Source organism: Martes martes (genome assembly GCF_963455335.1).
Source record: "Martes martes genome assembly, chromosome: 9".
Classification (NCBI taxonomy): Eukaryota; Metazoa; Chordata; class Mammalia; order Carnivora; family Mustelidae; genus Martes; species Martes martes.
In genome coordinates this window covers 80,644,605-80,658,655 of record NC_137896.1, presented here as the reverse complement: position 1 = coordinate 80,658,655, position 14,051 = coordinate 80,644,605, and the positions used below count along the sequence as shown (strand labels likewise).

Genomic DNA, 14,051 nt, shown 5'->3' with positions numbered 1-14,051 from the left:
CTGACCTTCGAATGAATATTTTCCTTCTGCCTAAGTTACATATCTTAGAACTTCCTTTAGAGAGGGTCTGTTGGTAACAAACTTGGTTGTCTGGAAACATCTTTATTTTTGTCCTCATTCTTGAAATATTTTCACTGGACATACAACTTTAGGCTCGCAGTTATTTTCTTTCATCATGTCAGAGATATCACTGAACTATCTCTGGGTTCTATTATTACTGTTGAGAAATCAGCAGTGTTCCTTTGAAGGTATTGTGGCTTCTTCCCACCCTTGGGCTTAAAGATCTCTTGTATTTCTCTACCTGCCTACCCACATCTGCCTGTCAATCAGTCAATCATTTTCTGAAGTTTCACTTCAAGGTCTCCAGTTTAGATTTCTTTTATCCTGAGTGGGATTTTTGCTAGGCTTCTCGAATCAGCAGATTGTATCTTTCATCAGTTTTTTTCTCAGCCATTATATCTCTTCAAATATAGTCTCTGCTCTACTTTCTTTTCCTTCTCAGAGTCTAATTAGAATTATACTACATCTTTATGCCATTCAATGGACAAATGGATAAAGAAGATATGGTCCATATATACAAGGGAGTATTATGCCTCCATCAGAAAGGATGAATACCCAACTTTAATATCAACATGGACGGGACTGGAAGAGATTATGCTGAGTGAAGTAGGTTAAGCAGAGGGGAGTCAAATATCATATGGTTTCACTTACTTATGGAGCATAACGAATAATGTGGAGGACATTGGGAGATGGAGAGGAGAAATGAGATGGGGGAAACCAGAGGGGGAGACAAACCATGAGAGACTGTGGACTCTGAGAAACAAACTGAGGGTTTTGGAAGGGAGCAGGAATGGGTTGGCCTGGTGGTGGGTATTAACAATATGGAGGGCACGTATTGCATGGAGCACCTGGGTGTGGTCCATAAACAATGAATTTTGGAACGCTGAAAAGAAATAAAATAAAATAAAATGGAAAAAAAAGAATTACACTACATCTTTCTCAATCCTCTAGGGGTTTTTTTGTTTTTATTTTTTATAATGGAAAATTTTAAAGGAAGAACAAATATTATAATGAACCCTCATATAACCACTACTCTGCTTCCAAAGTTATCAACATTTTTTCCAATTTTGTTCTGTTACTCTCTTAAAATACCAGCCCCCTACACACACATTTTCTTCTAGAATATTTTAAAGCAAATCCTAGAATTCTATCATTTCAACAGTAATAATCCAGTATGTATCTCTAAAGGCTAAGTAAATTTAAGATCTATGATTTCTCCTCTTCTCCACCTTGACCAAGCTATTCATTTGTTAAATGAATTGGGTCATCTATCCTGGAAGATTTCCCACATTCTCTGTTTTGGCTGATTGCATCTTCATGGTGTCATTTCACATATTCCTCTATAGACACACATCCACCCCACATTTCCTGATAGTTATTACAATCAGTGGCTTGATTAGATCTCAGTTTAATTCTTTGGTAAACATAGTTTAAAGGTGGTTCTATATATTTGCTATTGCAATATAACAGGAGGCACAAAATGACTGTCATGCTCTATAAAGAATATTAAGACTGATCACTTCAGTTGAGTATTGTCAGCCTGATCCATTCATCCATTATAAAACCTTTCCTCAAGTGTTTTAGCCACCATGCTGATTGTTGCTAGAACCATTATTTCCTTAGGGATTATGAAATGGTGAATTTTCTAATGATATCATTCCTTCTGCATTTCATTGCTAGAATTCTTCTATAGAGGAAGAACTTTCTGTCATCAACTATTATCTTGAAATACAGTTCATAAAGGAAAGTCAGGATAAATACTTGACTCTTTTTCATTATTTATCAAGGTATATAATAATGAGTTGGTGACCTAGCAACCTCCATCAACTATTTGGATATTATCATTACAAATTCATAAATTTTTATATATTTGATATGTTTCTGTCTGCAGATATTTATTCTTTTTTAATTAGGTAAACATGCTCCATTGTCTCCAGCAATTAATGTTACGAAAGTGTCTGATGGTAAAATCTTTCCTTTGTAGGTAACCTGCCTTTAAAATTCAGAAGTACTAGCAGCATATGTCTAGTTTGGGTATCATTCTATTCATCTTGCCTGGTACTTGTGAGTTCTTTTACTCGAAAGATTCAAGTCTTTGACTAGCTCACATAACGTCTCTTTGATAAAATTATTTTCCTCATCTATTCTCATCTCTACACCTCCTTTAATAAATGTAGTAAATTTCTTAACTGTAGCCTTTATTTTTACTCTGTCTCCCATAGTTTTAATTTCTTCACTTTTCACCTTGAATTCTACAGAGAATTTTTTAAGTTTGCCTTCTTATTCATTAATTTGATGTTCTACAATAAACTATCAGCTAAGTATAATCTAAAAAATTTTTAACTGTGTCTTTTCATATCTAACAGCTCTTTCCTATTCTCAAATTATTGCTTTCACCATTTGGGGGTAAAAATTTCAAACCTACAGAAAAGCTGCAAATATAGTACAATAAAAAGCCATATATTCTTATCTAGATTCACCCATGATTAATGTTTTGCCTCAGATCATTATTTTTGGTGACTACTTGCTGATTTCATTTATTAATGGAATGGCCAGTTGAATCATACTAAAAATACTAATAAAAAACTAATATTAAGTTTTTGTGGTAAGTTTGTTTTACAGGAGGTCATTTGTTCTGATGATTGAGATTAGTCCCCCTTTTTCACCAAGTTTTTGCACAAAATTTAAGGAGGCTCTTATAGTTTCAGGTTCATGCATGACATGGAGAGCGAGTATCTCCTTAATAATTAGGCACCTACTGCCAACATTTAAGGAGACACTAACTCTTGAGTTTGAACAAGTGCCAAGTTTGCACTTACACAAACTCAAGAGTTAATGGCTTCTTAATTTTACATCCTAGTTGCCTCTTTTGCTTCACCCAGGTCCTAGCCCTGCTGTGCACTCTGCTGTGGTTCTTTTCATTCTGTTTTTGTCTGTTTCTTACTATTAAGCCTATCCAGTACCTGCAGTTGAGAAGGGCTCTGTCAGTTTGCATGAATCTGTTCAAACACCATAGATATGTTCTTCTTCTTCATGCAGTAAAGGGTAAGTAACCGGTGCTTCCTTCACATTTTTCAATAATGTACCCTAAATTGATCCTGCCAATTTACATCAATAACACTCACTTTACCATCTGTTGCTAACTGTGTAGACTCTACAGAGCATTTAGCAAATCAGCCAAATTTGTAAATCATCCTTTATCATCAAAGTGCACACATAATTTATTTACCTTATTCAGATTCTTTTCCTATATGGGAACACTTTTGTCTCTATAAGGAAAAAATGGCAATTCAAGTCTCAGTTGGAAAACTGTGACACGTACTTTAATTCAGTTACTCCAGAATATACTGATATAAAAGAATAACCTCTCAAAATCACATTTAATTATATACAAAATTTGTTTCAAAAGTCAGGCATTCTGATCATGGTTTGTTCACTTGTTTTTATTTATTTATTTATTTTTAAGATTTATTTATTTGAAAGAGAAAGAGAGAGAATGGGGTCAGGGGGGAGAGAAATAGTCTTCAAGTAGACTCCCTGCTGAGTGTGGGGAGCCCAAGGCAGGGCTCGATCCTAGAACCCCCAAGAGCATGACTGGAGACGAAATCAAGAGCTGGCCACTTAACCAACCGAGCCACTCAGGCACCCCATCCATTTGTTTTCAAACTGAAGTTAGCATTTTTATCTTTCCCATTAAATACAGTCAGAAAAATCAGGAGGCAAATTCTTAGAGATGTTCTCAATTCTATGGTTGCTCATTTTTCCACTCTGCAAAGACCTTTAAGTGGGTTACAGCTCTGCACATTTGTCTGTCAAATCTGCCTTATTTGTGCACCATGGCTTGGACTAGAGTGAGACGAGGCGGCGCCTTACAGCATAAGATTCAAGGAGGCATTCACTCTTAGGGTGGTACTGATGTAAAATTTGCCCTTTCTCCAACAGGAGACAAGTGCCAACTTAAATTTTGTGTCCTATAAGCCTCTCTTGCTTCACTCTGGTCCAGGCCCAGCAGTACCTATATCCAAATATATTTTAGAATTGATATTGCAGGTGCCAAAAAAAGGGGAATGTTTCTCAGTATCCTCACCAGTAATTTTATGTTCTGAAAATTACCATATCTATTCAGACATCATTTTATAAATGTAGTAAGCTGATTTTTTTTTTAAGATTTTATTTATTTATTTGACAAAGAGAGATCACAAGTAGGGAGAGAGGCAGGCAGAGAGAGAGGAGGAAGCAGGCTTCCCGCTGAGCAGAGAGCCCGATGTGGGGCTCGATCCCAGGACCCTGGGATCATGACCTGAGCCGAAGGCAGAGGCTTTAACCCACTGAGCCACCCAGGTGCCCCTAGTGAGCTGATTTTGAAGGAAATACTATTTAACTTTTGCTAACTTGAGTTTCTTGTTTGTTTGTCTGTGGGTTTGTTTTTGTTTTTGCATTCTATTGCAGTACTTACTATTCCTAGATTTCTTCATGCTCAGTTGCAAAATATTCTGATGATTTTCCTTTGAAGCCCATGATTGGTTTGCAAATGTCATTTAAAAATAACTGTTTCAAGCAGTTATTATTCAGATATTCTCATAGAACAGATACCAAGATTTGGGCTCATTTGCATCTCCACTATAAAATTCACATTTTAATAGCTTTCTACAGTAGAGCCTGCCAACTGTTCTCTAATATTCATTCTACTCTTCCTTCTTAGTTCTAGAGCCCTTGATTTTTAACTGGGTAATACAACTGCCTAGTAATAAAGGTTTATTTTCTAATGTCCCTTGCTAGAGGTAGGTGTGAGTACTTTTTGTCCTTTTCTTGTTTACTGGAATGGGGCACATGGGCTGTGGCTCAAAGATGGCTGTCTTGGAAGTCTATGCCAGGATGGGGGGTCAGCAAAACAGGAGACTGGGACCCTAATGCCTTTGTGAGGTTACTGTACTGGCAATGGACCTTCAACATTTTCAAAGACAGAAATAAAATTTTCTTTTATTTAAACTGGCATTTGAGGGGTGACTGGCTGGCTCATCAGTGGAGCATGCAACTCCTGATCTCAGGGTTCTGAGATCAAGCCCCACGTTGGGTCATGAGATTGCTTAAAAATAAAATCATAAAACAAAAAAACCCAGACATACAAAAAAACCCCTGGCATTTGAGGCTTTCTATTGCCCACAGGTAACTCCAATTCCTACTGAAATCCCATTAACCAGAGACTCATGTGATTAATAAGATCTTACAAAAAATAACAATTCTGGGAGGCTCCACAGACACATTAAGAAAAAACAGTTGATTCAGTGTAATTTTTTCTTAACCTTTAGCTAAAATCAGTCATCCTGAAAGAAGCATAGCTTTGCAGGGGAGATAGTGAATTCCAAAACATAAACTATGTTTCAGGGAGAAAACAGGCTGGACAAAACTATTGTTAAAAAGGTAAAGGCAGGGGTGCCTGGGTGGCTCAGTGGGTTAAGCCTCTGCCTTCGGCTCAGGTCATAATCTCAGGGTCCTGGGATCGAGCCCCACATCGGGCTCTCTGCTCAGCAGGGAGCCTGCTTCCCTTCCTCTCTCTCTGTCTGCCTCTCTGCCTACTTGTGATCTCTGTCAAATAAATAAAATCTTTAAAAAAAAATTAAAAAAAGGTAAAGGCAGATTGAAGACATTCCAGAGAGAGATGCAGATAAAATCATCACTGATTCCTGAGGTCCAGTTGTATTCTCTGCCTAGGATTCTCCTTTGGTCTTTATAAAAAAAATTTTTTTCAACCGAATGGCTTGTTTTTAATAGATATAACCAAGAGTACTAACCAATAGAACAGGTGATACATACAAGAGTGTGCCATTTAGTCAGTGTTATTGAGGAACATCTTACCTTGGTTAAGATATTCAAGTAAGTGGCATCAGGGAAATACAAATCAAAACCACAATGAGATACCACCTCACACCAGTCAGAATGGCTAAAATTAACAAGTCAAGAAATGACAGATGCTGGTGAGGATGCGGAGAAAAGGGAACCCTCCTACACTGTTGGTGGGAATGCAAGCAGGTGCAACCACTCTGGAAAACAGCATGGAGGTTCCTCAAAAAGTTGAAAATAGAGCTACCCTATGACCCAGCAATTGCACTACTGGGTATTTACCCTAAAGATACAAATGTAGTGATCCGAAGGGGCACGTGCACCCAAATGTTTATAGCAGCAATGTCCACAATAGCCAAACTATGGAAAGAACCTAGATGTCCATAAACAGATGAATGGATAAAGAAGATGTAGTGTATATATACAATGGAATACTATGCAGCCATCAAAAGAAATGAAATCTTGCCATTTGTGATGACATGGATGGAACTAGAGGGTATTATGCTTAGCGAAATAAGTCAGTCAGAGAAAGACAACTATCATATGATCTCCCTGATATGAGGAAGTGGAGATGCAACATGGGGAGTTCAGGGGTAGGAAAAGAATAAATGAAAGAAGATGGGATCGGGAGGGAGACAAACCATAAGAGACTCTTAATCTCACAAAACAAACTGAGGGTTGCTCGGGGGAGGGGAGTCAGGAGAGGGTGATGGGGTTATGGATATTGGGGAGGGTATGTGCTATGGTGAGTGCTGTGAAGTGTGTAAACCTGGCAATTCACAGACCTGTACCCCTGGGGCTAAAAATACATTATATGTTTATAAAAAAATAAAAAATTTTAAGTTAAAAAAAAAAGATATTCAAGTAAGTAAAAATTTTATAGGTAACTTACCCACCCCCTGGATCCCATTGTCACTGAATGCAGTTTGACATTTTATTTTAGAAAATAACTGTGTATTTATCATTGCATTCAATTAAATTCTGATCAGTGTGCTTTTTATTATTTTTCTTGGAAAGTTTGAGACATTTTCAATGTATATATGAGGATATTAACATTTTAATTTTGGGCTCATTGTTTTTTGGCATAAATGGCCTGTTGGCATCATTCTGTAGTTTTGAACAGATAGAAATGAAGTAAGGAACTTTCTAGGAGGTCTTTTTGTGCAAAAGCTGAAAAGGGTATTTGCCTTACGGTTTGAATTTGCTGCTAGGACCACTCAAAGGAATTGCTGTATGTCATTTTGACTTTGGTTCACTCTGGGCTTCCCATAGTTACTGCAATCTGTACTCAAGTTCAAAAACATACAAGTGTAAAGCATAGGACTTCGCCAGAACTTTCTAGAAAGAAGTAACAATAAAGTGGAGGCCTGAGTTATTTAGCTGGGCCTTGAGATATATGGGGTTTTCACTTTTAGAGATGGAACAATTGGATAGTAGTATTATTGTCAACCATTGGAGCTTCACCAATCAGGATCTTTGAGGGAGCCCTTCTCCACTTGACCAGGCTCATATCATCATCAAATGTGCAGTGGAGCTCTTCTCTATGCTATCACAAAAATGTAAGTTTATTTTAATTCTTTCTTGTCATTGATAGTTGCCTATTCATATATTCTGATTTTTATGGAACTGGGTACATAATATTTAATAATATACTTTAGCAGATACATCCAGCAACAATGTTATGTTCCTAAACTTGCTCTCATAATTTGAATTGCATTTTATACTATTTTGCATGAATTGTACCTAGGAAATCAGAGTTATATATTTATTAATTTACAGTCACAGTTAGTAAATGATGGTCAGTCACCACTGAGCCTAACTTAACACTATTTTATTGGATAGTTGTATATATTTAATGTCAGGTTACTTCTCTCCACACTGGCCTTTTTTCCTAAGTAGTCTTTAAAAATATTATGGTTTTGGGGTGCCGGGGTGGCTGAGTCGATTAAGCATCTACCTTTGGCTCAGGGTCCCAGGGTCCTGGGATTAAGCCCCAAATCAGGCCCCCTGCTCAGTGGGGAGCCTGCTTCTCCCTCTCCCTCAACCCCTCCCCCTGCTCGTGCTCTCTCTCAAATAAATAAAAATCTTTTAAAAAAAGTATTATGGGGGCGCCTGGGTGGCTCAGTGGGTTAAAGCCTCTGCCTTCAGCTCAGGTCATGATCCCAGGGTCCTGGGATCGAGCCCCGCATTGGGCTCTCTGCTCAGCAGGGAGCCTGCTTCCTCCTCTCTCTCTGCCTGCTTCTCTGCCTATTTGTGATCTCTGTCTGTCAAATAAATAAATAAAATCTTAAAAAAAAAAAAGTATTATGATTTTATCACTTTACAAATACAGAAATCAGAGGTCTGAAGTGTGGAGTTTACAAAGATTTACGACACTGAAGAATCTTTAGCTGCCTTCGGGGTAGTTTGAATTTTATTTGCAATATAAGTACATGCTCGTTACCACTTTGTTTGTTTAAATTCTGAACTTAGTTCTTTTTCGTAAAATAAGTAGTTTCAGGTGACAGGTGGGGAAATTAATCATCTGCCTGAGCACATGTCATTTTATGACAATGAATGCTCTTTGGCTTCTGCAGTCAAGTTATCATTGAGCGCAGTCTGGCATTTTGTTACATCAAACAATTGTGGTGTGATATCCTTTTATTATTCGACTAAAATGTGAACCTGGCTTTTCCCAAAAGCTTTATTTGAACTAATTATCTCCTTTCAATTTACAAATAAGGAAAGTAACTGACCAGGAGCGTACCATAAAAGCATTAAAACTCTTTAATAACTTTAATGGAAATGTTTTGATGTTAAAGACACCTTCCTGCTTCCCTAAACAGAATATGGTATACAATACAAAATAAGACTTTTTCATATTGACTCAAGGTTACCAAAATGGTCAGTTATTTTACTCAGCTTTAATACTGCAAAGTCTTCAGGAACTACTAGGAAATAGATACATATTTAAATATATATACATACATAACACATGCATATTGAATACACCCCATACTACTGCACTTTATCAGCTGTCATTTATCATTTTTATTAGTCAGTATGCTACTGATTCTAATATTCCTTATCTCACACATAATTGTGTCATTAGTATTTTCCTTTTTTTTTTTTTTTTGGTTTGGCAATGGTCCATTTTTTAAAATGAAATCTCACATGAATTCCAACACACAAACTGAATGAATACAGATTTCTGCTGTGGAAGTGGAACAGGGAGCCAGTGTCCTGCTGCTAAGCCTCTATACCTGGTCTTAAGAGCAGAACACTGAGGTATCTGATGAAACCCCAGGCCACCATCAAACAGTTTGATACCACTAGTCAAACCTAAGAGTGACTTCCTCTATTCTGAAGGATAAACTTTTTTAGAAAATGTTATCTTGTACCTTGTACTGAAGGCAACAACAATAAAAACATCCATGATCTCATTACTCAGTAACTTCAATTAGTATAACAAATAAAAATGGAAGTAAAAGGTGAGTAAGGGTCCCAAGTTCAAACAACACGGAAAGGTAAAAAAGGTAAAAAAAAAAAAAAAAATGCCTTCCTCAGTCTTGTGCATACCCTGTATCATACCAAAACCCTTCTCCTCAAAGGTAACCACTATTGAGTTACTTAAAATTACTTCCATAATGTATATGAATGTGTATGTCTATGTGTGTATGAATATAGCTTTCTAAAATAAAATTTTATACATACAGAAGCTATTATACATTACACATTTTTTTCTTAATAGATCAGCAATCTTTTTTAAAATTAATTTTTTTACAGTTGTATTTCATATAACTGAGTTAACTCCCAGACCAACAGAATGTGCTACTGTGGATATGACTGTGTTTCTACTGTCTGTGTCTGAGAGTAGTAAGAAGAGAAGCATTGTGCCTCTTCTACAAACATCATTTATCCCACCATATATCTGCAGTGGAACACTATCCTCAAAGTAATGTAGAAAATAGCTAAGTTATACATCACTATAACAGAGCTTAATCATCAGGTAGGTATAGCGATGTTCCTATAGAATAATGTATTTAGAGTTTCTTTCTTTTTTTTTTTTTAATATTTTATTTATTTATTTGACAGACAGAGATCACAAGTAGGCAGAGAAGCAGGTAGAGAGAGAGGAGGAAGCAGGCTCCCCGCTGAGCAGAGAGCCCAATGCGGGGCTCGATCCCAGGACCCTGGGATCATGACCCGAGCTGAAGGCAGAGGCCTCAACCCACTGAGCCACCCAGGCGCCCCTGTATTTAGAGTTTCAACTTGGAACCGGAAATACCTCTCTAGAGGTAGAATGGCACAGTGGGAAAAGTATGGGTTTTAGACTCAAAGGACCTGAATTTTAATGCAGGCATTGTCACTACTAGCTTTATCATTTTGAGCAAGTTACTTAACTAAGGTTCAGTTTCTCATATATTAAAAAGAAGATAATGGTATGTATTTCTCAGGCTGTTCTATGGATCAAATGCATACAATAGGCACTATTAAATTCCTTTTCATTCCCCTAGAAAGAGATTAGGATTTCTTGATTAGCTTCAGACTCCTGATGGACTATAGGAGAGGATGTGGCAGGGAGTAGACAATGGAGTGAGATTTGGGAGACAAGGGATACATTTAGGTATTCTTGTGCCCTAATTACTGTCTTTTTTTTTTTTTTTTTTCTTTTCCCCCTCTCATGGGTATAGGAATTGGCCATCTCCTTTGCTTTAATTTCTACCATTTGCTGCTTTCATTTAGAGTGGTAACCCCACTTCCACCTTTCCTTAGTCAATTAGAAGATGAAATTTATCCTGGTTTCTACTCCTAGCATTACAGGGTTAAAAAATACCTGATTATAAAAACAAACACCTGAAGATTGACTTCTAGACTAGCAGAGTGAAAACCGCAGGGAACTTACTCTCTCTCTAAAACAATGAAAATACAGGTAAACAGACAATTTCAGGGTCTGACATTTACCAAAAACCAACAAATGAACTGAAAAATCCAAAAGAAATTACTGAACTTCAGTTCCCTTGAGAAAAACAGCAACCCAGGTACCTGAGTTAGAGTATGGCCCAGATATCACACAGTTAATGAAAATACCAGTTCCAATCCTCCTTCTACTGGCTAAGGGACCTGTGACCTTCACTTTATCCCACTGAGTTGAAGTTCACCTTATTTTCCCCTTAACTACCTGTGAGAATTAAATAATGTAATATGAACAAAACACCCATGAATTGATGGGCAAAAGTTACTTACCCAAAAAAACTTGCTAAATCCAACATTTCTACCTTAAACACACAAGATATCATACTATTTGCAACCAAATCATGTAAAAGCTTTAGAGTTGTTCCAACAATGTGTCTTACCTTTCCATGTAATTATTATTCATTAAAACTTCTAAAAATAGTGACGATAAGGCCAAAATTTTAACTTGACATAAATCAAAATGACAATATTGAAATTGTTCAATAAAGCATTTCTCCTCACTGGGCCTCAATCTTTCCAGCACATTTCTCAAAGGATGATTTCTATTCTTTCCTCTATATCAGTGCAAGCTGTCCCTCACACTGAACTGCTTTAGAGTATCCTTTCTTTAAAGCATCATCCCTACAATTATAATGTCTTTCTTCCTCTATTTCAAAACAGCATTCAAAAAATCTTAACTCAAACTATCCAGTCATACCCTTCTATAAATTTACAGGCTCCCAAACATATACACAGTATTGCAGTACAAGGGATTTATTTGGATTTTACTTTTAAATCATCAAAGATAGCAAACAATGACTTTTTAAAATTCAAATTAAATTGCATGGAGGAAAAAAAAGATAGATATAATACATGTTTTTACTAAGAATAAACTCCTACCTTAGGAGAAGTGGAGAGATCTCTTCCTGCAGAAATAACGGTGTTTTCATTTACTCCTCCTGTCTTTGGTGAGATGGCTGGTGGGGCTGGAGCTTTTCTTTTCACTTTCCTTTCAGCTTCTAGTTCTTGAACTGGAGTTACCAAATTATTTGGAGAAAGAGTTGGTTTAGGTTCATAAAAAGGATTAGATCTAAATGAAAGAAGAAGTATTGTTAAATGTTACTCTAAAAATAGTTTATTCCTAACTAAAGTAATACAAAAATAAAAATTTATAAAACTATAAAATACTGAAAATGATAAGGAGAAATCCAAACTAGTGATAACCTATAATTTGGAAACAATCACTATTAATCTATTTTTTATGAATCATTAACAATAAAATTTTTCCCTTTTAAAAAGTATTTTTAAATTTTTTTCATACAAGGTCATACTTGGCTCTATTGTACATAGAGCCTTAGAAAAATGTTTATAGTAATAGTAAATCCCATATACTCCCCATACCCAAGGTAAAGTAAATAAGATATGGAAACACTGATTTGCTTTTTTATGCTCCCCACATCAAACATTATTTTTTTTCCTTGCACTTCATCCCTTCTCATTAGGATGAAATGCATTTAGAAGTTCACTCAGCAAGGTTGTATTAATAGTAAATTCTCCCAGGCATTGAAAATGTCTTTATGTCACACTTAAATGATAATTTAGCTAGGTAGAAAATTCTAGTTGTAAGTTAATTCACCTCAGCACTCTGATGATATTAGCCCACTGTCAGCCTAGTATTGTTCTTTTATAAGTCATCTTTTATCTTTGGTTGCTGTTAGGATCTTCTTTTTTCTTCTGGTTTTAAGTAATTTTACTATGATATGCCTAGGTGTGGATTTCTTTTAATTTATCCTGTTTCAGGCTCCTTACATCTCCTGAGTCTGAAGATGTAGGTTTCATTAGTTCTGAAAAATTATTAACCATTATCTCTTTGATAGCCTCTTCTCTATTTTCTCTATTCTCTTCTTTAGAAAATCTTATCAGATGTATGTTGAATTATCTCTCTCCTTCATATGTTTACAAATTTTCATTTCTCCCATGTTATATTCTGGATAATTCCTCATATCTATGATCCAGTTAACTACTTCTCTCTTCATCTGTGTCTAATTTAATGTTTAATTCTCCAGAATTTTTAATTCTGATAAGCATTTTTCTTCATGTGGCTGTGTATAAAATACCTCAGGTATAGAGATCTGAGTCATTAATCATTTAGACATATTTACTTCAGAGTCTCTATCTGATAAATCTATTACTTCAAGTTTCTGCATGGACAATCCTAGTGTTTCTTGTCTCCTGACTCTTTCTCTTAGTAGTATACTGTTTCCTTGTATGCTTTGTAATTCTAGATTTCGAGTTCAGGGCTTAATCTGAGGAAATCCTGCATAGTCTGAGCTGGGAGTGTCTCCCTTCAATGTTTATGTTTATATTTGCCAAGTGCTTCAGGAGCCATTTTATGTTCTTTTTTCTTGGCTTGGAGGATCCCAGGCCACCCTACCAATAAAATGTCAAATCCATGGAGGATTTGGGTGGGCCTATGTGTTTATAACGTTTCTGGGAAGACTTTTTTTTTTTCTCTACCTACAGTCTAGGCCCAGGCAAAAAAACCTTCCTTGTTAATGCCTTTTATGAATAGATTACTTTTTTTTGCATTAGTTATCTGTAGACACAAGTATCTGGTATATGTGATGATTATTCTTCCTATAAACTGTTATCCTGGTTTTTATTTATTAGTTTGTTACATTTTTTTCCCCAACACCAACACATAGAATCCTATATGTAAAGAATAAAATTTCTGAGTCCACAAGGCTAAGAACCAGCTGACCCAAATACAGTGATTATTCCAAGAGAATTCCACCTAGCCATATAAGGTCTGTACTGGTAATGACCCTCTGTTTTAATTACAAATGCTCTTTTAAACTACAATAGTATCAGACTCACTAAGAACCAATACCAATTATGTACACCTTTAACTAAGAATTTACGTGTGGACAGTCAAAGCATGAGACTGGGTACCAAGTAGATATGGATCAAAGATGGGAAATATATCATAATTGTGATGTCATTCTTATGCTGTACTCATGGCAACAATGAGTGTCATGGGATTCTTTCCACTGAGCTAGGGTACAGCCACAGAATCTCTCTCAACTCTGCTCAAGGTAGTTGCTTTTAACTGAATGGGGTTGTCATTTACAAAGAAACCTATTTCCTGTTCTTCCTCTTCTTATGTCTGTGCATTCAAGAGAATAAGAACAGGAAACTGCACTTGAAAATTTGTT

At 36.3% G+C, this 14,051-nt stretch overlaps 1 protein-coding gene across 4 annotated transcripts in view; it reads right to left on the bottom strand.

Moving 5' to 3' along the window:
• EHBP1 (EH domain binding protein 1) overlaps positions 1–14,051 on the bottom strand; it is a 339,190-nt gene that overhangs the window by 163,614 nt on the left and 161,525 nt on the right. For all 4 annotated transcript variants that reach the window (XM_080813773.1, XM_080813775.1, XM_080813772.1 and 1 more), the window contains one exon: positions 11,737–11,926. In XM_080813773.1, the coding sequence (XP_080669899.1) occupies positions 11,737–11,926 (190 nt within the window). The remainder of the gene's footprint in view (positions 1–11,736; positions 11,927–14,051) is intronic.